This window comes from Mytilus trossulus, chromosome 11 (assembly GCF_036588685.1).
Source record: "Mytilus trossulus isolate FHL-02 chromosome 11, PNRI_Mtr1.1.1.hap1, whole genome shotgun sequence".
Taxonomy (NCBI): Eukaryota; Metazoa; Mollusca; class Bivalvia; order Mytilida; family Mytilidae; genus Mytilus; species Mytilus trossulus.
The window spans coordinates 8559347-8587047 of record NC_086383.1 but is presented as its reverse complement, the minus strand read 5'-3'; the positions used below and the strand labels follow the sequence as shown (position 1 = coordinate 8587047).

The 27701-nt window shown below is 33.7% G+C and overlaps 1 protein-coding gene across 4 annotated transcripts; it reads right to left on the bottom strand.

Annotated features, from left to right (window-relative positions):
• Window positions 1–1809: 1809 nt before the first annotated feature.
• On the bottom strand, window positions 1810–19146 carry LOC134690698 (uncharacterized). 4 transcript variants are annotated; one of them, XM_063550709.1, is made up of 3 exons: window positions 19059–19146; window positions 8141–8271; window positions 1810–4038 (listed from the first exon to the last, which is right to left on the bottom strand). In XM_063550709.1, the coding sequence occupies exons 1-3, from the start codon at window positions 19138–19140 to the stop codon at window positions 2125–2127; spliced, it is 2127 nt and encodes a 708-aa protein (XP_063406779.1). In that variant the 5' UTR covers window positions 19141–19146; the 3' UTR covers window positions 1810–2124. The 4 variants fall into 4 exon arrangements, with proteins under 4 accessions (XP_063406779.1, XP_063406782.1, XP_063406783.1 ...); XM_063550712.1 differs by lacking the exon at window positions 19059–19146 and adding an exon at window positions 17636–17711; XM_063550713.1 differs by lacking the exons at window positions 8141–8271; window positions 19059–19146 and adding an exon at window positions 8300–8626.
• Between the last annotated feature and the right edge of the window lie 8555 nt (window positions 19147–27701).

The window sequence follows — 27701 nt, the reverse complement described above, 5'->3', positions numbered from 1 at the left end:
ACGTTTAGGAATTTTCGTCCTCAATGCTCTTCAACTTCGTACTTTAGTTGGTCTTTTTAACTTTTTTAGATTCGAGCGGCACTGATGAGTCTTTTTTATCTGGCGTATATATAAAATTTAGTTTTGGTATCTATGATGAGTTTATTTGACGTAAATTTAACAGTGAGGATCTGCAAAAGGAAATCAGTAATTCACCAACATTTAACAAACTTTATTTTCGATAATGACATCTACAACGTTGACTGCTTACTCCATTTTTTGACCAAAATGTTCATACAAGTGAGAGGTTAAGCTAGCCATAAACCAGATTTAACCATCCGTTTTCTACTTAGGAAAATGCCTGTTCCAAGTCATAAATTTGACAGTTGTTATCAATTCATATGATGTGTTTGAGCTTTTGATTTTGCTACTTGATTGAGGAATTTCCTTTTGAATTTTGCTCGGCGTTTGGTATTTTGTGATTTTACTTTTTTCTGTAACAAACAAAAATCTTTTAGATAGATTTTTACCAGCTTAACTTAATATATATAATGAAAGTTCCAACTATGTACTGGCTTCCGAAGCTGAAGAAAACACTTTACAATTATATAATTATTGTCTTCGTGCCATTTTTTCGACACTGAAAACTTTATTCTACTTACACAGTAGAATAAAAGCTTACCAAATTTTTTAAACAGACTTACAAAACTTTGAATTTTTCGAAAAAAACTAAGAATTTTCTTATCCAAGGCATAGATTACCTGAGCCGTATTTTGCACAACTTTTGGGAATTTTGGGTCCTCAATGCTCTTCAACTTTTTACTTGTTTGGCTTTATAACTATTTTGATCTCAGCGTCACAGATTAGTTTTATGTAGATGAAACGCACGTTTGGCGTACTAAATTATAATTCTGGCACCTTTGATAACTGTTGTGTAGAAAAGATAAAGTTTTGATACTGTTGTCAGATCATTAAATATGGCATATGTTGGTATTTATATGGTTTCACTCATAGGGTCTGTACTATGATGGTATGGTCTAAACATTTAACAGCCCGTACACATAATCTTCCAATCAGTTTAATTGAGGTCTGGTATGGGTTTTTTTTAAATTTTAATTCATTTATTAAGTTATGAGTTTACAGTGACGTTCATTTTCAATGAAGTAGTACACATTTTGTTAATGGGCTAGCTGAAGCCCTCCCCATGGAATGGATTTTCTCGCTGTGTTGAAGACCCGTTGGTAGCCTTCTGTTGTTTTCTCTTTGGTCGGGTTGTTGTCTGTTAGACAAATCTCCCATTTCTATTCTCGATTTTATCAGAAATTCTCTAACTGTACCACATGCCTCTTAATCTTGATGGACTGCGAATGCTAGCTTTCCTGCCGAAAGTCGTTGGTTCTAAATGGCCAACCAGGATTCCCCCACCAATAAAAACTGACCCCACGTAATATCCATTAGTGCTGATCGTGGAGTTAAGACACCCACAGGAATCACTTTGATTCAATTGAACTATGAAAATAAAATGAAGTGGTATCAGTGGCGGATCCAGAAGTTTTCATAAAGGGTAAGGTGCACTGACTGTTTATGAGGGACCCGCTCCTGTCATGTTTTCTTGATTCCCTATATAAATTACCAAATTTTCCCTAAAAAAAGGGGAGGGCGGGAACACCAACCCCATATATCCGCTTCTGGGTATGATTTCTTAAGACAACTCTCCACCAAAGTCAAAATTGACGTCTCTCTTGCTATCTAAAATAAACAGACACTTTTTAAACACAAGATAAACTGAGACATTATGAGGCGTCAAAACGAAAATTATAAGATTCAAACCACTGTAAACAAACTCTAATTGAATAAAACAAACATGCGAGGGATATATATGTATATATCTATCTCAGTGGCAACTTTATTTTGCTGATATCTTTGCTGATGTTTTCACAGATTTTGCTGATATCTACACAGATTTTGCTGATATCTACACAGTTTTTGCTGATATCTACACAGTGTTTGCTGATATCTACACAGTTTTTGCTGATATATACACAGTTTTTGCTGACATATACACACATTTTGTTGATACATACACACATTTTGTTTATGTTTTAACACAAGATTTGCTGATGTTCACACCTATTTTGCTAATGTTTACACAGATTTATCAACACTATGTATAGGCATAGTTTGTTGCTTTTTCTCTCGTTTCATAGTAAATTTTATAAGAGGATTCTTTTTACCACCGGGATAAAATTCATCCACTTTTATATTCTTTCCAAAAATATGTTTCATTGAGTTTTTCATCGTCGGTAAATGCGAATGATCTGGTGTAAGGCCAATGTTTTTCTGTCCCTCGGGATTTGTAGAATTTGCCTTTTCCTGTCCGGGGCGTAATTTGAAATAAGAAAAAGTTGGTTTTGATATGCGATCTAAGATCCACGATTCGTCTAATTCGTTAATTTTACTTAGACGTGACATTCGGAGTTCTACTAGAGCTTTCAAGTAAGCTTTTTTGTGTATGTTCGGATCTATACCGTTTTCGTAAATGTTTTCTGTTGATGTCCAAATTTCGGGGTCCTGAACCTTGCGAACTTCGTCATGTTCACCATCGTCTATTTTTCCGTCAAACATTTTTGAGTGGTTAACTAGAATTTCTCGCGAACGGTCGTCATCCTCAAATTTGACCCTTTTTTCTTCGCTGTGATGTGACTGCTTAGAGTTTGTACCACCCCGGAAGCTCATGTTAGATGTCCGTTTGCTGGTTTTCATTATCGGCTTTCCACAATGTGGACAGTTACCCTGATGAGAAGAAGACTTAGCGTGTACACACCATTTTTCATGATCTCCAATTTTCAGACATTCTTCACATTTGACTGTAGTATAGTCAATATCCTGACAGCTGCACCAGTAATTGGCCATGCTGCTTGCTGCCAATTTCTGGAGGATAAATGACGAAGACGACTGGGATAAGGCTCGAGAATCTTCGGAATTCTTTCGAGAAATTTGCGATCCTATAAGTGCCAACTCTTGGTCCGATAATTTAGAATTAATACGCGAACGAGCTGGTGTTTGCACTGAATTTTCCCGTGATGCAATAGAAAAGCCATCATGGGGCAAGGATTCATTATCGGACCGATGGTGGTATTTAAGGTGTCCCTCGTCTTCATTTCCGGAATCGGAAGATCTTTTCGCACCTTTTGGTCTAGAAAGACGAGAAGACGCTGGAGATATAACGCTTTCTGAATACGGCCTATGAGATTCTTGTGTTTTTTCCTCTTCATGACCACTAAAACTTTTTGGTCTAATTTCCGAATCAATATTTTCTTTGTCTTCCTCGTCATTTTCACTATCATCGGTTTCTTCTTCCGGTTCATTGCGCAAGTACCCATCAGCTTCCAACCATGAACGATCGCTGATAGTTGGGTTTATCTTGTACGCTTCGTTAGATCGTTTTGAGCTATTTTTACCGCTATATGTACCGCTATTTTTACCACTATTTTTACCGTTATTTTTCCAGTTTTGAGACGAACCCGCATTTCGACTGTTATTTCGCCAATTTTCGTTTGGATTCGATTGTCGACTGCTGTAATGGCTTTTTTGGTCGGATATTCTGCTATTCCGACTGCTGCGTAGACTAGCTTGACCGGAAGTTACCGGACCAGAAGTTTTACCTTCATCGGCAAATATTGAAGGCAACTGAAATTTTGCTGATTCCCCAACGTGACTTTCCAATTGCACACCGTTTAAAACGGAAGTATCGAAATGAGTTTGTCCGTAAATTGGGACTGGTGAATACTGTTTCCCTTCTCTTCGGGACTTAACTCGGACGCTGACGCTCAACTTTAATTCTTCATCCGATAATTGTTTATTAAAATTAAAGACATCTTCCGGATGGTCGCCATCTCTACTTTCGATTAAGGTCGGATACGGGGTTTTTGTTTGGTGATTACATTTATGGAAGAATCCTTTCCGAAAAAGATAAGCATGAGGATGTTGATATTTCCCATCGAGATCTAAATGACTACAAATGTAGCAGACATTTTGTGGGAGTGGCTTCCTGCGTATCTGAAAAACCCAAATAAGATGAATATTAACGTAAGCCCACACAGTTAAGTATAAACGTTCTTCATCAAGAGTTATGTTGCTGACAGATTTAATACGCAGCGATCATAATATCATAACATTAATAATAATAATCATAACAACAATATCCTTATTTGGAGAGAATAACTCATTTGGATTACACCATACGCAGCCTGGTAAGCAGCAATCTTATACGAAGCGATCGTATACGCAGCGATTTACATACTAGTATATATTTGTTTAGGGGCCAGCTGAAGGACGCCTCCGGGTGCGGGAATTTCTCGCTACATTGAAGACCTGTTGGTGACCTTCTGCTGTTGTTTTTTTATTTGGTCGGGTTGTTGTCTCTTTGACACAATCCCCATTTCCATTCTCAATTTTATCTGTTTCTTTTTGTGTAATCTTGAAGTTTATACAATTTATTAATCTTGAAGTACTTATATACAGTTTATTAATCTTGAATTATTTATAAACTAATAATTATCTATATTATTAGTACGTGTACACTTATGCAATTATGTTGTAACTATGACCATGATGACTGAAATAGAATGGAGACGATTTATGGGTCTAGCAAAGAGACAACATCCTGACCAAAAAGCAGCACAAGACCATCAATTGAGTTACAGCGCAATTACTTATAATCTTATTAATAAATATAAAAAAGGAAGATGTGGTATGATTGCCAATGAGACAACTATCCACAAAAGACCAAAATGACACAAACATTAACAATTATAGGTCACCGTACTGCCTTCAACAATGAGTTAAGCCCATAATAAAGTATTTGACATATTTACCCTTGGTAGATGTAAATCCTCTGAATTTTGTGGTTTAATTCTATTTCCAAAAACACAATTATCTCTTTCAAATTGAAAGTTCTTACTCCGTTCGAGTCCAAAAATTCCTTCGAAAACCATGTTAATTTAAGTGAAATATTTTAAGTAACCATGATTTTACAAAGATTTTACGGTTACCGTATTGACTACTGATGGTTGGTAACAGATAGAGAATTTGAACAGTGTCCACACCTTTTGGCAACATTTCTAAAACGAGGGTATTTAAGGTTTATATGTATTAGACCAGCTGAATTGAGTATTTTGTCTCATTCCGTACGTGCCAAAATAAATTACAATCGAATTTTAAAAAGAGATAAATAATTCTTAAATCAATAGAATGATAGTATATTTCTTAATAATTGATTTTCGTTCAAGTGTAGATAAAAGAAAACCTTCGTTTAATGTGGTATTAAATCTAACCCCCTAATTCTACCTCTAACATTCTACCATTTGACAGCTTTTGTTTCTCAAAAAACAATAAAATGGTCTTAAATAAAATACGCATCAAACTTATCGGACTATCGCGATTTTGAATACACAATACATGGGTTCATCTCTTAATGTAAACCTGTATCATGTGACCCGTACCACAGTCTCTATAACGGTAGTAAAAGATGACCCGCTATAACGGGTCGCCTCTTAAAAGGTTTTATTCTGGTCTTTATCGCAGAGTCATCATCATACACGCCACTTAATAACAAAGACTTTAAAGATAATAGATAAAGAGCTTTTAATACAACCATAATGTATTGTTTCTCAAGGATTTACCATCTGTTTACAGAACAGAAATACGTCAAATTTGAATATGGACCGTGTATATATACGTACGTGAACATATTAGCATGTAAAACGTTCTTGTCTCTCTTTTTAAGAATCACGAAGTACTCGAATGCATTGTTTCCTTTTACGAAATTGTGATTTTAATGGTCGTGTTTACGAAAAAAACAAGCAGACTTAAATATGGACATATACGTACACTATAACATGTAGAACGTTTTTATCTTTCTTTTGAAGAATGACGTTATACTAGAATGTAATTGTTTTTTAATTTTTTTTATTATCTTTAATGGTCGTGTTTATGAAAAAACAAGGAGACTTAAACATATTAAGCATGGACCGTGTATATATATTTTATTTAGAAAACTACCCCTTTACATCGGGGGCACCAGTCATCAGGGTAGAAGTGATGGTGCGTCTATACTATATTATTTACAATTATATACATTATAGTTAATGGTTTCATTCTAAAATGTCTTTGAAACAATAACATACATGGCACATTAATAAGACAAAAATAGAGATTTCTAAAAAACTAGTACATAATCATAATAAAAAAGACAATTTATAGAATGTTAAAATATACATGTAATTTAAAACACTCATAGACAAATATGACCATGCAGCATGTATAACCCATAAAAACTAAGATCAATATATAATAGTACATACGAGTAAGTAACTCAAGGGTTATTTTGGTTCAACCATAGTTTGACGTAATCTAAATAATTCTAAGAGATACATTCTTCCATAAACATCATAAAATGAACCAATTTCATCGTTAAAAGCATAACCAATATCGCCAACTAAAAATAATACTTGTGCACGTGGCGACAGTTCCAGAAAACTTACATTTCTATTATTAAAAGAGGCAAATAAGGTGAAAAATTTAGACCTGGTTTGTTCAAGAGAATAATAATAGACGTTACACCACAGCATGTAAAAGTTTTTGTCTCTATTTTGAAGAATGACTGCGTAGTATTGTTTCTCAAGAAATTGTTATTTTTAATAGTCGTGTTTACGAAAAAAAACAACAATCATCGTTTGTTTATGTGTTACATGTTTGTTTTTCGTTCATTTTTAGTAAATAAATAAGGCCGTTAGTTTTTTCGTTGGAATTCTTTTACGTTGTCATTTCGGGACGTATTATAGTTAACTTTGCTCATTGGTGAAGGCCGTACTATAGTTGTTAACATCTGTGTCATGATTTTGGTCTCTTGTGGAGAGTTGTCTCATTTGGCAATCATATTAACACATATTTTAATGGTATACATATTGTGTACATATTTTTTGCCTCTAGTGTGACTTTAAGTGACTGCGACACTTTAATGAATTGCTTCTTGAGATTGTCAATATTTTATGCTCATGTTTACAAAATTACAATACAAACAGATTTCTAAACATGCATACGGACTGAGTACACAGTAGAATTTATGAAATTTAGAAAAAAAGAAACTAAGACCGGATGTAAGGCTTTTTTGCTTGGCGCTTTGAATATTTGACATTAGAGACCCGCAATATATAATTTCTGCTTCAAGATATCTCAAATTTAAAAACAAAACAAAATAAACGAAACAAAATTAACAATATATAAGACGGCAATATCCATTGTAGCTTAAAACCAACCCAAAACAATCTCAAGAAAAACACCTAGCCAATATCAATTCGCAATGCCTCTTTTCTACATTTAAAAACCAAATAATGTTTGTAATTTAGATGATAAAAATCATATATGAAAATTTGGGATCAAATTAGGAACAAGAAATTGACATTTTTTGTCCTTTTAATAGCAATTAAATTTCAAATCGGTAATCATATGATCAATAATTATTGTGCATGCATTCGTCTGAGGCAAAAATCGACCAAAAAGAAATTGTATCATATTTTTAACATAGTGTATCGTTCGTATACTTAAGTAACGGGGTCCTATTCCAAGTAAAAGACATTTTTTATAGTCAAGGTGAACTTAAATCTAATAAAATAACTGATTTTATGATGGAAGAATGATGATATGTTGCATATTTACGGGGAACTGTTGGGGAGAATGATGATATATGATGCATACTTGCGGGTTACCGTTGGGGAGAATGATAACATATTGAATACTTACGGGGTACCAAGTGGGAAAAGGATACTTACGGGGTACCCTTGAGGGAGAATAGTGATATGTTGCATACGTACGGGCACCGTTGGGGAGAATGATGATATGTTGCATACCTACGGGGTACCGTTGGGGAGAATGATGATATGTTGCATACTTACGGGGTACCGTTGGGGAGAATGATGATATGTTGCATACTTACGGTGTACCGTTGGGGAGAATGATGATATGTTGCATACTTACGGGGTACCGTTGGGAAAGAATGATGAAATGCTGCATACTTACGGGGTACCGTTGGGGAGAATGATAATTTGTTGCATACTTACGGGGTACCGTTGGGCAGAATGATAATATGTTTCATACTTACGGGGTACCGTTGGGGAGAATCAACATCATTGACGTTTATCAAAACTTTCAATCGACGCTGTGTTTTTCTGACGTCATATAGATCTACATTTTCGCCAGAAACTGCTGCCATTAAAGTAAGTTCTTGAGTACCTTGAATATAAAAATGAAAATATCTTACCTCGGGTGGCAAATTGTTAACAACGTCAACCACTTCCTGTACACTGACGTAGTATGTCTTACGACGTCGTCCTAAACCAAGGTAAACACTCATTTTTGTCTCTATGACAACCGGTAAAAAAATTATTTTCCGGTTATTTGGGTGTGTTCGAATTTGATGGATATTCTTGCACTTAATCTTCTATCATGCCATGAAGAGGAATTTCTAGAACTCAATTCAATGTAAGTTTGATATTAAGAAAACATTCATCTCATCTTTTATAAATTCCACACAGTGTAAACAAACTAGATTATTGAGAATAAGACTCGTGTTTGTATAATTATTCTGTAAGATAAACAATGTTAAGCATATTTTCTTCCGTCTGTAAACATTTTCATTGTTGTCGAACTTTAAAATCCATCTAGACTTATACTAATTAGCATGTTTCGTATTAAAATGAAACTTTGGACTGATTGCTTAACTCAGGCTAATATATAACATTGAGTTATAACAAATATTATCATAATGTATAAAATTTGACATTCGTGGTAAAGGGTCACTGGATCTTTACAGAGATAGAAGATCTATTACAGTTTATCAATAGATATCAAGTTATGATTCTATACCAACCTGGATCAATTTCCAAATCTTAGTATATATAAAATGTAATTGATTTATTACGTTATATATAAAATCATGTATTGAGGTTTATCAAGGTTCGTAATCTCTTTCTTTCCCTTTTTTTTCTCTCTCCATCTTGTCTTCCCATAGATATAGGAAGATGTGGTGTGAGTGCCAATGAGACAACTCTCCATCCAAATAACAATTTAAACAGTAAACCATTATAGGTTAAAGTACGGCCTTCAACACGGAGCCTTGGCTCACACCGAACAACAAGCTATAAAGGGCCCCAAAATTACTAGTGTAAAACCATTCAAACGGGAAAACCAACGGTCTAATCTATATAAACAAATCCCATCCCTTTTTTCCTCAATGTAATCAAACGTATCGCTTCTAGTTTCAATTCAACTGAACTTCGTTTAATCCTTAATTTTTCATCCATTTTTTCTTCTTTTTTTTATGTCTTTTCAGGTGAATTGACATTCCTTGTGAAATATCTCCTTCCCTCTGACACTTATGTGTGTGTCACGGTAGTTCATACCTTCTCATTATCATTATAACTTAATAATTTTTATTTCCCCCAATTTTTGATGTTTTATGCGTTTTTTCTACCCTTCTATTCTTGTTTTCAGATTTTTATATTCTTTAAGTTGTCTCATATTTACTCTATCTCTCGTTTTGTCCCTACGGTAGTCAAAATTAGAGGGTTTATCTAGTAATCTTATATCTTAGTTCCTTTTGTTGATGCTCATTTTAGATGGAAAACGTTCTCCTCGTTTCTTCTTTAGACCCTTTCTCGTCTAATTTCTACTTTTTGTTTTTTTATCATTTTAATCATTGCTATGTTTTTAATTTCAAACCCCTCATGCGCATTTTGCTTCTGCATCTTTATTCTCGACAGTATATCATTTAAAATACCGATGTGATATTGCATCGTTGAGACCCCCTTTTATACTAAGTAACCCTCTCCCAAGAACCCCCTCCTATTGATCGAACTGCATTAACTTATGACAACAAAATACCGAGGACAAACAATATTTATTTTAAACACGACAATAACTTGTCAAATAAAGATAAATATCAATTTAAACAAACAAATATTTAAATAACGGACATCACATAATCAAACTGTTTCGATTTAAATACTATAAAGTGCATCGTGACTGTTTTTTGTAAACAATTGTGGCATTTTTACCCACATTAATTGATATTTTCTTATCACGATTAAGTCGCAATAAAAATATATGTAAGTTTATTGAAAAATATCAAAATAATGATTTGATATCAATTGAAAAATATAAAAATATTGATTTTATATAAATCACATGTTTTTGTTGTCTCATGAAAGTAAGTATATAATTGTGGTAAGATTGTCAATGACAAACTTATACACAGAAGACCTACGCAACTATATATGTCCCCGCGCGGCCTTCAGCAACGAACAAAACACATACCGTATAATAATGGGACGATCAATTGATATTTTTGGGGAAGGGGGACAAGTAAACTTTTTATTGATATGCTTTGCCATGGGAAAATTAATTTCAGCTTTTGCATACAATTATTATCCGCTTTTTGTGTTTCAGAATATTCATTGCCACCCTGTATGTTAAGCTATAAGATATACTATTAATATATATAATTGTACCTGAGTTAACAATCCCATGCAAGTACTCACACACGGCAATCTACCACGATCACATGACAATGTTCATATATATATATATGAGACAACTGTTAAAAGAGACGGTTCATGTTAATGAGAGAGCGATGCAATAAAATGGTTCATGAACCAGGAGAGGTGAACATATGGAATGGTTTACAAATCTAGAAAGACGAACAGATGAAATAGTCCAAAAAAAGTCCATGAACCTGGAAAAAAAGACGGGCATACGAAAAGTCAATGAACATGAAAAGACGAACAGATGAAATAGTCCTTGAACCTGGAAAGCCGAACAGGTAAAATATATTCCACGAACAAGGAAAGACGAACAGATGAAATAGTCCATGGAACTGAAAGACGAACAAATGAAATAGTCCATGAACCTGGAAGACGAACAAATGAAATAGTCATTGAACCTGTAAGACGAACAAAGGAAATAGTCCATGAACCTGAAAAACGAACAAATGAAATAGTCCATTAACATGAAAGACGAACATATGAAATAGTTCATGAACCTGAAAGACTAACAAATGAAATAGTCCATGAACCTGAAAGACTAACATATGAAAAAGTCCATGAACCTAGAAGACTTACATATGAAATAGTCCATGAACCTGCAAGACGAACATATGAAAGAGTCCATCAACCCGAAAGACGAACATATGAAATAGTCCATCAACCTAAAAGACGAACAAATGAAATAATTCATGAACCTTAAAGACGAACCTATGAAAAAGTCCATGAACATGAAAGACGAACATATGAAATAGTCCATAAACCTGGAAAGCCGAACAAGTGAAATATATTCCACGAACAAGGAAAGACGAACATATGAAATAGTCCATCAACCTGAAAAACGAACATATGAAATAGTCCATCAACCTGAAAGACGAACAAATGAAATAGTCATTGAACCTGAAAGACGAACATATGAAATAGTCCATGAACCCTGAAAGACTAACAAATGAAATAGTCCATGAACCTGAAAGACGAACATATGAAATAGTCCATGAACCTGAAAGACTAACAAATGAAATAGTCCATGAACCTGAAAGACGAATATATGAAATAGTCCATCAACCTGAAAGACGAACACATGAAATAGTCCATGAATCTGGAAGTTGAACATATGCAATAGTCCATCAACCTGAAAGACGAACACATGAAATAGTCCATGAACCTGAAAGACGAACAAATGAAATAGTCCATGAACCTGGAAGACGAACATATGAAATAGTCCACGAACCTTAAAAGACGAACAAATGAAATAGTCCATGAACCTGGAAAGCCGAACAGGTGAAATATATTCCACGGACAAGGAACGACGAACATATGAAATAGTCCATGAACCTGAAAGACGAACATTTGAAATAGTCCATGAACCTGAAAGACGAACAAATGAAATAGTCCATGAACCTGGAAAGCCGAACAGGTGAAAAAAAATTCATGAACAAGGAAAGACGAAATTATGAAATAGTCCATCAACCTGAAAGACAAACATACGGAATAGTCCATGAACCTGAAAGACTAACAAATGAAATAGTCCATGAACCTGGAAGACGAACATATGAAATAGTACATGAACCTGAAAGACGAACATATGAAATAGTCCATGAACCTGAAAGACGAACATATGAAATAGTCCATGAACATGAAAGACGAACATACGAAACGTACATAACACAACGAGCAAATGATTCATACAATTTGAGAGTATAATGTACTTGAGATAAATATCCTATGCAAATGTTCGCATATAAAAAGCATAGATCAGCATTGATTGATTGATTGATTGATTGTTGTGTAACTAAACTTGAATGGCGAGTTAAAGTTACCACACCATTGTAATGACATAGTAGGTATATATGTTGAGAAAGATCTTGATTTCTAAATGAAAACTTATAACTACTTACGAAAATATCTCCAAAAATGTTGACACTTATTACAAAGCTTTAAAGTAGGAGGGATGTAATTATTCTTGTAGTACCCTGATATAGGCGGTAAATAATTGTCACTGTAAGAAGTCCTGTCAGTATCAGGTTTGGTGTCGAACCTGGGTGAGGTACGAGATACCCATAGTTCATTGTGTGCGTGTTTTAACACTGATACTTTGGTGTCGGACTTCGGTGAGGTAAGAGCAACACTGAATTCATTGTGTTCGTGTTTGACAATAGGTGCTGTACGGGTCTGACGGTTTATTTTAGGTAATCTTATTCGCGGAAGATTTGGTCCCTCGGGAGCAGTAAGCATTTGTCGCTTGATAGTTGTTTTCACAGTTTTTGACAGATTTTCTGTCGGTTCCATGTTTATATTTTGTTTATATTATCGTGACTTAATGTAACCGTGTTATCGAGTCACATTTATGTAATATTTGAAATAGTTATAAAGTAGCTCCCTGGTTTAAACCACAATGTTCATGTATTTGCATGGTCACTAATCGTTGTCTATGTCGGTATATTTATCGATAAATCCGATTTTGTATCCAGTCAGCTATCGATCTATTCGATCATTATATTATATTTCGCACATGTGTATCAGGTCAGCTATCGAGCTGTTCGTTAATTATATAATATTAAACACATATGTATCTGGTCAGCTATCGAGCCATTCGATCATTATTTGATATTAAGCACATATGTTTCCGGTCAGCTATCGAGCTGTTCGTTGATTATATAACATTTAACACATGTATCAGGTGAGCTATTGAGCCTTTTGTTAACTATATAATATTTCGCACTCATGTATCCGGTCAGTTATCGAGGTATTCGGTCATTATATAATATATCGCACATGTGTATCAGGTCAGCTATCGAGCTGTTCGTTAATTATATAATATTAAACACATATGTATCTGGTCAGCTATCGAGCCATTCGATCATTATTTGATATTAAGCACATATGTTTCCGGTCAGCTATCGAGCTGTTCGTTGATTATATAACATTTAATACATGTATCAGGTGAGCTATTGAGCCTTTTGTTAACTATATAATATTTCGCACTCATGTATCCGGTCAGCTATCGAGATTTTCGATCATTTAACAAATATTTCGCGCATATGTATCCATTCAGCTGTTGAGCTATTCGTTAATTATATAATGTTTAAAACATATATATCCGATCAGCTATTGAGCTATTTGTTAACTATATCATTTTTCGCACATATGTTTCCGGTCAGCTATCATTAATTGTTTAATATTTTGAACATTTGTATCCCGTCAGCTATTGAGCTAATTGTTCATCATATAATATTTCCGACATATGTATCTAGTTGGTTATTGAGCTATTTGTTTATTACTAGTATATGATATTTCGAGCAAATACAGCCGGTGTTTACCCGGTCCATAATGCAGTAGTATAAATAATAAACATGAACGTTCAACTAAATTTTTATCTAACATTTCAACTTTTCAATTTGAATGAGACCACCTAGCGTAGAAATTTTTGATCGTCCATATTACAAGATAGTTCTTCCTAAATCATGCATTTATATTGTTGACAGGAACGTTTCGGTCTTTGGATATCTTGTAGGGGGGTAATTCAAGTTTGTATAATAAGTGATAAAAATCAGTTCATTTTTGTTTAAATACTGGTTAATTTATCTCCTATCTTTAGTTAAACGTCTATTTGTGATAAAACACTTGTTTTGAATCATGTGAACATTTAGTTAAGATCAGATTTATATACAGCCCGTAAAGATAAAGTGCTTAAACTGGAGCGTTTATTCCAATCTTACTCAACATTTTGCAACCTGTCACGCAGGTATTAGTCCTATATTAATGTCATTTGGTCTCTGTTGGATGGGATAGTTTTCTCAAAGGCAATTTACATTTTACCTATATCAGAACTATAAGTTAACTTGACTTTTGTATACTTTGTTTGGCTGCAAACAGAAATAAGATCGTACGCACGCACAGTGACAACAGTGTCCGGCACAATATAGTGACATGACACCAATGTCCCGCGCGTAAAATAAAATTGGTGACCTGCGCGTGTTATTGTGACATCAGTGCCCGGCGCGGTATAGTTACGTCCGTCCCTTTGTTGTATAAAGCCATAAGTACCCGGCGCGGAATAGTGACATCAGTGTTTAACGCGAGATAATGACATCAGTGTCCGGTGCGGTAAACTGACATCGTTGCCGCGGTACGTTATAGTGACAGAAGCACCCGACGCGGTAAAGTGGCACCAGTGTCCGGTGCAATATAGTGACATCAGTAGTGGCGGTATATAGTGTCATCAGGGTTCAGTGCGGTATAGTAACACCATGCAGTGTCCGGTGCAATATAGTGACATCAGTAGTGATATCACTGCTCGACTCAGTATAATGACACGATATCTTTAGTTGTGTTGATTGAGTGCTGAATAGTAATAAAAAGAGAAGAATATGTTATTATGAATAAGTCTCTTTTTAATTTCTGTTGGGTGGTTTCTTTTAAACAGCTGTTCAACTAGGCTATTTTGATGATAGCTCGGACGAATGTTTTATCTGAATAAAGCTAAAAATTATCAAAAGCTTTGAAATGAATTGTAGGGTTTTCAAATAAATATATCCGGTAAAAAAAATCAGTCATAAAAAAATCCTTATAGAAATGAATGAAAATTTACAGAAGGCTGCATACGAATATATACTGACTAAGCCAATGGAATTGGTCAGTGTAACGTTTGTTGCATGTAAGATGAAATTATTTACGACACTATAATATTATTATTGCTCGTCATTTTAGGATTGCATGTTGCATTTTTTAACTCAAAACGTTTGAATACGTTTGTATTCCCTTTGATACTCATTCGCAAGGCAAAACAAATCTGGAGTCTGGTCAAATGTCTTAAGTTTATTAGGTATAAATTTGGCACAATTTTTATAAAGACAAATGTCATATTGTCGTGTTACACTTCAACAGTCTTGTTCACAGTTAAGATAACACTTATCTTAAATTTAAAGTACCATTCATTGTCTTATGTTCCTTTGTTTGTTCCAATCCTTGGACATAGAAGAATGTCAATGGTGCTTTATGAATATAAAATAATTAAAAGAGACAAATGGGCCAAACAAAGCAGAATTTAAGAACCATTCCTCTCTTTAAGTTATCTCAAATTTTGGGTCAAATCTTGAATCTGTAATAAAAACATAAGCATTATAAATTTTTTTCTAAGTTTGAATTAAACTGAACCCTAAATATACTCTTTCGCTTAGTAAAATTTAAAAAGGTGTATTACGTTCATGATTTTTGTGCGTGTAAATGGACAATCAAATGATATTATGGGTTTCGTAGTAGAGTTGGGCGAGGGGACTTTATTTATATTTATTCTAACTCTTTTACACATCAATATCTGCAGTTTGTTGGTCAAAATATTAGTTTTATCGACTGATTGATGCTTACTTTACATCCGGCGAATAACATGACATACATTTAGCAATCGACTAACATGACAGATATCCAGCGACTAACGTTACAGATATCCAGCGACTAACGTTACAGATATCCAGCAACTAACATAACAGACATCTAGCGACTAACGTTACAGACATCTAGCGAATAAAATGACAGATATCCAGCGACTAACATGACAGACATCTAGCGACTAACGTTACAGACATCCAGCGACTAACATGACCGACATCTAGCGACTAACATGACCGACATCCAGCAACTAACATGACAAACATCTAGCGACTAACAATACAGATATCTAGCGACTAACGTTACAGACATCCAGTGACTAACATGACCGACATCCAGTAACTAACATGACAGACATCTAGCGACTAACGTTACAGACATCTAGCGAATGACATGACAGACATCTAGAGACTAACATGACAGATATCCAGCAACTAACGTTACAGACATCCAGCGACTAACATAACATACATCTAGCGACTAACGTTACAGACATCCAGTGACTAACATGACCGACATCCAGTAACTAACATGAGAGACATCTAGCGACTAACCTTACAGACATCTAGCGAATAACATGACAGACATCTAGAGACTAACATGACAGATATCCAGCAACTAACGTAACAGACATCCAGCGACTAACATGACCGACATTCAGCAACTAACATGACAGACATATAGCGACTAACGTTACATACATCTAGCGAATAACATGACAGACATCTAGCGACTAACATGACAGATATCCAGCGACTAACATGACAGACATCCAGCGACTAACATGACAGACAACTAGCGACTAACGTTACAGACATCCAGCGACTAACATGACCGACATCCAGCGAATAACATGACAGATATCCAGCGAATTACATGACAGACGGCATCCAGCGACTTACATGCCAGACATCCAGCGACTTACATGACAGACATCAAGCGACTTACATGTCAGATATCCTGCAACTAACATTCAGATAAAGGAATCAGTCTCTATTTACTATTAGTCAGTTCTTTAGGTGCGGATCCAGGGTTTCTTGTTGGGACAAATTGTGCTGTAATTTTAACTTTTTTTTTCTTTTTTACACTTTAGGGGTTTAAACCATGTCTGAATCCGCGCTTAAATGTTGTTCAAATCATTTTTGTTTTGGAATGTGGAAATTAAACCGATCGGTATGAATTGGTACATAATTTATAATTTACAGTCTATCATAAGGAATCTCCTGATGTTGCTACGATTCCTTTGCCATACTGAATGCTCACGCCCCTCCCTCCAAAAACAAAAGAAAAGCAAAGAAAAGAAAACTCGGCGGGTAAAATCCTTTTTTTTGTTATTTTTAGAGACTGATGTTTTTCCATTCTCCAAAAATAAAGTTTAACTAATGAAATGAAATAAATCAACAAACAAATTTAATTAATACAATAAATCACAGAATTAAAAAGGAATTAAATAAATAAACCGATTTGTAAACTTGAGGACACCTAATCATACCTGCACGGCAACAAAGTGCATCTTTAAAAAATAAATTAAAAAAGATAATGAAATGTTCCTTTCAAGAATTGCAAAACAACATACACAAATCTTTAGCGTAAAGTTTCTATCGAATAATGTGTCGAATTGCTGCATGCGTTTGAAGTTGAAAGATAAAATTTGAGTTGATAAAGCTTACCTTGTTAATACCACTGTCCCTTTGTTACCCCTAAGCTAATACCGCCTTCCTATTGTAACTCTAAAGTGTTAAGAGCTGGTTTATAAGTTATATGACCATATATTAATATTTAACTTTATATACCGGGTCTATAAACAATGTAGAATAAATATCAAATCAGCTTATCTCAGAATGTTTGTTTTTCATATTAACGTAACTTATAGCGAAGGTAGACCTAATCCCGCCTCCAACACTCGGAACGTTATACGGTGTGGTTTGACAAAATGAACTTCCAGCACCCTATTTAAACCTCGAATACTTTTAAATTCTCAATTTTGATTTTCAAGGTCTGTTTTAAACTTTTTCAATTTAGCGTCACGGATGAGTCTCTTGTAGATGAAATGCGAAACTGTCGTACAAAATTTTAATCCTGGTATCAACAATGAGTTTGTTTAATCGTATAGTGAGCTTGACTATGTAAAGCCCGACTTCAATACTAGAGAGTAATTTTTTCCAATCTTTACGTCCGTCCATTATCCCATCTGTCAGAGAAGGAAAAAAAACCATTTAAAGTTTTTGTTGAGAGTAGATAACCATGAAATTATCTTCACTGCAATCGGAGACTTAAAGAAGTTAGTACACATGCTTTGAAATTCCACTTTTCTACACTTAATACACATGTACCAGTAGTCCCCAGTTAAAACTAAAAGACAAATTGAAAGAGTTGGTCTTGTTTTATTTCATGAAAAGGAAAGGAACGAGTATCTTGTCTTAGGGAGGAAGAAATTAAAGTAAAAAAAAACTTCTCTGAAACTGACATTAATAAGATGCTTCATTTCTTGCTTGACAACATGTATAAATTACGTTTGGAGGACGTGTTTTTCAACAAACAATCGGCATTCCCATTGGAACCAACTGTGCTCCTCTACGACAAGGGGAGTTTTAACAACCTTGACTACCTATGAGGGTCTTGCAAGACTTCTTTCTTTATTCATATGAGACTGACGTTATACCGGAACCGGAAGAAAGAAAATATATTCGGAGAAAGGTAAGCGCCAAACACACAGAATACTGAAGACGATTTCTATAAGACTTAATTATTGTATCTATATTATGGAAAACAAATCTGTCATTTGTACACTTTTCATAGAAATTTCTTTAAACAATTATATACTAATAAAATAAAGCTTGATTACAGTTCAGTGGCAAATATTTCATACATGTTCAAGACTAGGACAGCTCTATAATCTTGTCCATTAGAACGACGTTTATGAATAATAGCTGTGTTATACCTACTTAGCAATACTATATAAGTATAAAATAAAATGAATTGTTTGATTTCAACTATGAGAAAGAAAGAGTTAGAGAGAGTTGCAGGGTGGTTCCGACCTTAAATGTTATACAAGTATAGTATATCATGTCGGTATTTGACCAGAAAGTTTACCAGAGTTATCTTCCTTGATTGGTTCATACTGGACAGCGAGCGAGGTATCCTCCTTAATGGATGAATTCTCTACAGCTAACATTTTGTGTTTTTATTCCTAAAAGAATAAAAAAAAAATATGTTGATGAATTAAAACAAAGTGAAAATATTTTTTCCCTCTAAATCTTAATATGTATATTGTGTTATATATAGTTAAACCATTTCAATTAATATTTTACAGTGTGTCTTTCTATGTTATAATGTTACACTACTATTTCAAGTTAGGGTGAAGGTTGGCGCGTGTTAAAGCGTTTAAAACAGATGAACCTAGCATTTGTCTTTGTTCGGAGGGCCACACTTATGTTAACGATAACGATTGACTCACGTCTTTCATTTAAGAGATATTTAGTTATAAAAAAAGTAATGCTACTTGTCACCCGGAAATGGGAATGTTATGGATATTTAGGAACCCATCTCTCTTAAATTTACAGTTGTGTTTATAAATCACGTAATTATCGACGACAACTGTTCTTATATTGGAATCATGAAAGTACCTCCAGTTTTTGATTTCTGGATTTTTTAAAAGTATAACAATATTGTGACTATAGTGTGGATAGATAAAGAGAAATCACCCGAGGTTAGCTGATTGCTAGGATAGCTGATACGATTCCTTATAAATGGCTAGAATCGCAGGTTTGTTCGTAGTATGTTTCTATGGCAATTCGGCAAATTTGAGAGAAAAAAAAAATATTTCGCGATTGTATTCGTTTCTTTTTCCCGTGCCTTAGAAACGTAGACAAACAAACACAGTATAGAATGATAGACAGATCAATCTGAAAATGATTCTGACAATGCCGGGTAATAATGAGGCCCCTCATGGTGGTGTCCAAGGAATCACATAATCACATAATCATAAATTATCGGCCAATATGATCACATAGTCATTGATAGTTATTTTTAAATAATCAAAAATGCATTTTTTTACATTTTTTGATTCGAGCGTTACTGATGAGCCTTTTGTAGACAAAACGCGCGTCTGGCGTAAATATAAAATTTAAATCCTTGTATCTATGTTGAGTTTATAAACAGTCTTAGATTATCAATACTCATGAAATATTTGGTCGGGTAATCAAAAAGTCACTATAAAAATCCGCCAAGTACTCACATGATCAAAAATCCCACGAGGAGGCTCAATTTTTCATATCAATAATAAAATGAAAAACAAGATAATCTAATCCCTGGAATGTGGTAGAAAATTGATATTCTTATTTGAAACAAGTTTTATATTGCTGTTTAAAATCATTTAAAGTGTTTTATGATCTATTTGGAGTTTTTTAATTAGAATTTTGTTGCGTTTATAATTGCTTTGTCAATATGTGCAGACTAGTAAACAAACACATGGAAATATAATATTTTGTACTATCGATATTTCTAATGCTCGGATTTAAGAAATGAAATCAAATATAATGATTAAATATCAGAAGTGGAAACAATCTTTACATTTAGTTATTTGATCTGCAAAAACCTATTAGGTAATTGAAAGTTTGTGTCAAGTATCTTAATATTATATATTTTCTTTGTTAAAATTTTTCTTAGAGAAAAGGGGGAGGGTAATTTGATTTTAAAGAACGAGAAAACCCTTCTCGAATCGTTTGTTAAAGAAAAAATATTTGAAATTACCATGGAACCACTATTTCAATAAAAATAAAAAAACACCCACTTTATACCTTTTTAACTACAAAATGTTTTCTTAATATCAATTCCAATAAATAAAAACTAAAAAACTGCCAAATGTATCTTAATGTAATACCTGCAAGTTAAGCCGATTACTCCAATATAACATAAATAAATAAATTCACTGATTTACTGAACACCTCCATAACTCAATAGATGCATCTCTCAAAATGATAATCCTGTGATATTACATTCTGTTTCCCTGACTAAATATCCCAAAACTTTATATCATTCTTATTTTCATTCAAATGTGTATTGCTTTTTGTTAATTACAAGTTAATCCAGGTGTCCTAGTACAACGCGTACATATCGACCTTTAGAAAGATTAAACACCAAGAGTCGCTAGGGAAAGGAGGAATACGAATGAACCAAAAACAATCAGACCCTTACTTTACCCATGATCACCCCACCCCACCGAAACCACCACAAAAAAGAAAAGGAGGGATAGTAAAAAAAGTTATTAACAACCGGTACAATCTGTTTGACAATGAACCAGGTCTGTATATTTCCATAATTAAAAATTAACTTAACTTTGAAATTATGAAAGGGAAAGTTTATGCAAACTTTAAATGAACCTAACATGCCTATCGTTGTATAGTCTGGAACCGACTTATAAGTATATAACCAACGTGTTGCATAAATTACACTTATGACCCGCTATTGGTACGTCAGATAATTTAAAATATGATCCGTGACGGGACTTTTTTTATTAGGATGTATCTGTCGTGACGTTGTGTGTGTCGATAGCTATAGTAATCAGTTGTGTCGATAGTCGGTGACGATAGCCGTTCATAGGGTATGTCGATAGTCGGTGACGATAGCTGGTAATAGGGTGTGTCGATAGCCGGCAATAGGATTTCCGATAGCCGATAATAGGGTTTTCCGATAGCAGTAAAAGGATTACCCAAAAGCTGTAAATAGAGTGTAAAAAGATACCTGTAACAAACTAAATCTCAATACGGACTCGTTGTACGTCAAACGATCACTTCCATTCAAACCGTTGATCAATAAGTGAAATCTATTACAATACAAGAATGTCCATTTCAAGTTCATTTAACGCTCGCGAGTTTATTGTTTAAATACTTGTCAATCAAAATTACATGAACTCGGCTATTATTTCACGTCTGGTAATTAAAATTTCATTGTCAAAAGTTGCGATTTAATTTTAAACAAAATCGATATAATTCTATTGTTACAATTAGGATATTTTACAGTAAGAATTTATTTTGACTTGTCATTGATAAATTTTATCAAGATCAAGATTTTCTATTCATTTAACTCGAGGCATAATTAAACTGTCATTACGATCATTGTAGACGTGAATATAACTAAACGTAGAGCCGATATTTCAATAAAGTAGCTAATACGTATATTATGTTGAAAATTAATATCCCGACGGAGAAATAATGCACAGGTTTATCTGAATTACATTCTCAGTTTAACGAAAAACGCAGACTAGAAAAATGAAAAGACAAACTTATCGTTATTTCTCATTTGTGTTTTTTTTTTTAATATACAGATACTGCTAGTAGTTATTATACAATAGTATACAAGGACTCAATATCTATGAGACCAAACCCAAACATAATCTGAGGTGGCAATCACAGATCGTGTTAAGATCAAGACCATAATTAATTCTAACTTTATTTTTACTAAACTTTGTTGAACAATGTCCCAAGTCAGAATCACCATCGGTCGTTGCCTTAAGTCATTTCTCAATATATTGTAAAATGGTCACCAATGACGGACATACATAGAACATTTAATTGTAAAATAATTATCAAGGACGGTCAGACATAAAACATAGAATTGTAAAATGCTCACCAATGACATACAGACAAGTAGCATTCAGTTGTAAAGTGGTCATCAACAATGGACGTCATCAATGACGGACAGACAAAGACCATTTAATTGTAAAATGGTCACCAATGACGGACAGCCATAGAACACTTAATTGTAAAATAATTATTAATGACGGTCAGGCATAGAACATAGATTTGTAAATTGTTCACCAATGACGGACCGACATGGAACATTTAATTGTAAAATAATCACCCTTGACGGACAGACAGAATATTTAATTGTAAAATGATCATCAATGACGGACATACATAGAACATTTAATTGTAAAATGATCATCAATGACGGACAGACATACAACATTTAATTGTAAAATGGTCACCCTTGACGGATAGACAGAATATTTAATTGTAAAAGGATCATCATTGACGGACATACATAGAACATTTAATTGTAAAATGATCATTAATGACGGACAGACATAGAACATTTAATTGTAAAATAATTATCAATGACGGACAGACATAGAACATTTAATTGTAAAATGATCATCATTGACGGACAGACATAGAACATTTAATTGTAAAATGATCATCATTGACGGACAGACATAGAACATTTAATTGTAAAATGGTCATCATTGACGGGCAGACATAGAACATTTAATTGTAAAATGGTCATCATTGACGGGCGGACATAGAACATTTAATTGTAAAATGGTCAGCATTGACGGGCGGACATAGGATATTTGATTGTACATTGATCATCAATGACGGACATACATAGAACATTTAATTGTAAAATGATCATTAATGACGGACAGACATAGATCTTTAATTGTAAAATTATTATCAATGACGGACAGACATAGAACATTTAATTGTAAAATGATCATCATTGACGGACAGACATAGAACATTTAATTGTAAAATGATCATCATTCACGGACAGACATAGAACATTTAATTGTAAAATGGTCATCATTGACGGGCGGACATAGAACATTTAATTGTAAAATGGTCATCATTGACGGGCAGACATAGAACATTTAATTGTAAAATGGTCATCATTGACGGGCGGACATAGAACATTTAATTGTAAAATGGTCATCATTGACGGGCGGACATAGGATATTTAATTTTTCATTGATCATCAATGACGGACAGACATACAACATTTGATTGTAAAGTGATCATCAATGACAGACAGACGTAGAATATTTGATTGTAAAGTGATCATCAATGACGGGCGGACATAGGATAATTGTAAAATGGTCATCATTTACGGACAGACAAAGAACATTTAATTGTATAGTGGTCATCGCTATTTTAGATTTTTCACCACTCACACTTTTTGTACTGACATGAATTATTGATATGGTTATATTTATAAATTTACTGTTTACAAATTTTTGATTTTTTTTAAATACTAAGGCTCTTCTACCTCAGGCATAGATTACCTTAGCTGTATTTGGCAATACTTTTAGGAATTTTGGTCCTCAATGCTCTTCAACTTCGTACTTTACTTGGCCTTTTCATTTTTTTGGGATTCGAGCGTCACTTATGAGTCTTTTTTTAGACGAAACGCGCGTTTGGCGTATATACTAAATTTAGTGCTGTTTATTTCTAACACTAACAAATGCTACATTCACAGTATTCAGAAATGAATTGGAATATGTATCATGACTGTTAAATTTTTTTTCTATCTTTAAAAACTCACTGCCACTATTGCTTTTAGGTCTTTTATCGTTGAGTGGATACAAAGTTCTCAAAAATTTATTTTCATCTGTTTGTAAAATTATTTCATAATTTATTTCATAATTTTCTACACCTGATTCATCACTCAGTTTGGGAAAGTATGTTCAGTAGATATCTTTATATTTTTTGTGTCCAGTAACACTGTTCAGATACATTGACATAAGTAGTTACACAAAAGAGCAACCTAAATTCTGGAATGCAAATACTACCGTGCTACCTTAAATTGTACAATGGTCATCAATGACGGATGGATATGAAACTTAAATCTGTAAAAATAGTCATCATTTATGAATGGACTTTCCGGTGCGAGAGTTTCTCGCTACATTGAAGACCCATTGGTGGCCTTCGGCTGTTGCCTGCTCTGTCGGGTTGTTGTCGCTTTGACACATTCCCCATTTCCATTCTCAATTTTATTAGAACTTCATTTTTATTTGAATATCATTAAATAAAAGTAAAATATTTAGTTTCCCTTAACAGGAAATTTAAATTTAAATGTATACTTAAAGTCATAAGAAACCTCAAATCAAAAAAAAATTAATGCATATGTTTTTTATAACTCAATGGATAGTTTTCATTGTAAAACTTATGTACATATACTTTTTTCTGAAGAAAATTCTTTAATTTATTCATATTTAGAAGAAGTTTACTTTATTTGAATTGCTTCCTTCCAGCAAGCAATTCCCCCGATATATTTCCGTATGCAAGGTGACCTCAGTGTGACCCATCTCGTAAAAATCCGGTGACCACAATACGCATGGATGTCCTTAAAATAAACTATTATCTGAATTTACATATTAAACACGTGCTCAATTTCCATGCTTTTTTGTTTATTTTTCGTCAATTGTTGACAAACAGGTGACAATCGTTAAACTTCGGCTTCAAAACACGAACTTTAATTACCTGTCATATTTTGAAAAAAACACTGACCGATTGAAAAAAAATTGACGATTATACGAAATTTACACGCAAAAAATGATAAATTCGAGCACAGAAGACAAAGTTTATGATGTTTGTATGCATTGGTTTAAGAATTGGAAGAAGTTTATTTTTCACCGGTCACTCGTTTCTTATGACTTTAAAAATTTGGATATATGTTATCAAGTTGAATACAATTATCCATTATTTTTTTCGAAGGAGACGCACAGGCCTCTTTCTCTCATCAGTTTAAAGCTAAATACTTATTTTAGTCCCCTAATTAGCTCATTAAAAGTAAGATGTGAATAAAAACGCATATTGATTTGTTTCGTAACCTATTTTTTTTTATTGTAAATTGATAACTGTAAAATAAATAGTAAGACATCAATGATAATTTTGAACCTAGGGTAAGTTTCGACATTTTTAACAATAATACACATTCAATGTTCTTGAAGATCGCATCTTTCGTAACGCCTTACATTTAGCGTAATATGTATAATAGAAAAAAAACAAAGGATATGTAGTTAATCCATGACACATAATCAATACATGCACAGAAACAACAACAACATTCCCCCAGCCCCCCCCCCCCCCCCCCCGAAAAACCAAATAACACACGCACATAAATCTTGTTAGTTTCTCTATGCACACCAATGTGTTCAGATGTTTGAGTTGTGTTTAAAACGTTTAAACGTTTAATCCCGCTGCAATTGTTCGCACCTGTCCTAAGTCAGAAATCTGATGTACAGTAGTTGTTGTTTGTTTATGTGATATATACGTGTTTCTCGTTTCTCGTTTTTTTCATATAGATTAGACCGTTGGTTTTCCCGTTTGAATGGTTTTACACTAGACATTTTGGGGTCCCTTATAGCTTGTTGTTCGGTGTGAGCCAAGGCTCCGTGTTGAATGCCGTACATTGACCTATAATGGTTTACTTTTTTTTAAATTGTTATTTGATTGGAGAGTTGTCTCATTGGCAATCACACCCACAGCTTCATATACCATCTTAATAATAAAAAAAAGGCTGCTGTGGTATGATTGTAATCTAGACAAGTCACAACACAGACGACCACATATAGTTTACGTATAGTAATAGCTGTATTCTTTATTTATGAATAGGTACTGGTTTGTATTTATTTTTTATTTTGATCTGAGCGTTACTGATGAGTCTTATGTAGACGAAACGCGCGTCTGGCGTATTAAATTATAATCCTGGGACCTTTGATAAGTAATCTCATTTACCAGTTCTCAAATTTCATCATTTTTTAACTTTCCATTTTATCGATGATTCATTCAAACAACACTCCCATACGAAATGTAAATTTTCTAGTCGAAACAATACTTAAGTCAAGAGGTTGCGTATTTGTTTATCTACTAGATATGAATGATTGAACTGCACAAATTCATCAGACCAAAACAAAATTCGATCATGATCTGTATAACTGGTCATGATGAAACTAAATACCAAATATCTAATAAATATCTCCAAGCATGATGAAAAAAAACTCTGAGGAAAAACTTGTTTGCTAGACTGAGGACGGATGGACAGACAGATGGATGGAGTGCATTCTCTGTCGGCTTTTAATTGGCATGGTTGGTTTGTACAACTCATTACTTCATCAACAGAGAGAATAACGATAGAGATATGTTATTGGTTTAAAATCCGCAGATACAGGATTGATAACAAAATTGACAATGAAAATTGGCTATGCATAAATATATTAGCAGCAGATGATACCAAAGGGGAATTCAAACTCACAAGCCGAAAACAATATAAAGATATAACAAGTTTTACATCGAGTTGTAAAACAGATGACATTAAGTGGTCATCATTGACGGACGGACATAGAACATTAAATTGTAAAAAGGTCATCATTGATGAACAGACATACAACCTAATTTTTATTTCAATATCATTAGATAAAGTAAAATATCTTTTTTTCCTAAACAGGAAATTGAATTTTAAATGTATGCTTAAGAATTTGGATACATATATTAAAGTTGAATGCAATAATCATATATTTACCAATTATTTGTTCGAAGTAGACACACAGACTTCTTTTTCCAATTAGTTTCAAAGCTAAACACTTCTTTTAGTTCCCCAATTAGCTCATAAAAAGTAAGAAATGAACTAACACGGATTTTGATTGGTTTCGTAACTTAATTCTTATTGTAGATTATTAATTGTAAAATATATAGTCAGATAACGATGATAATTTTGAAACAAGGATAAGTTTGGACATCTTTAACAAATAATACACATTTTCTTTTTATTTGAAGTAAATATTGCATGATATGCAATCAAAACCTTATAAAACTGACTTGATATCTAAATCTTTCAAGGCGTTCACTACCTTTTTGATACATTAATCATAACAGTCAATACATCCTATCCATGAATATTTCAAGAACTTTATCGGCACAAAATGATTATACACTTGTCAACTTTTAGAAGGTG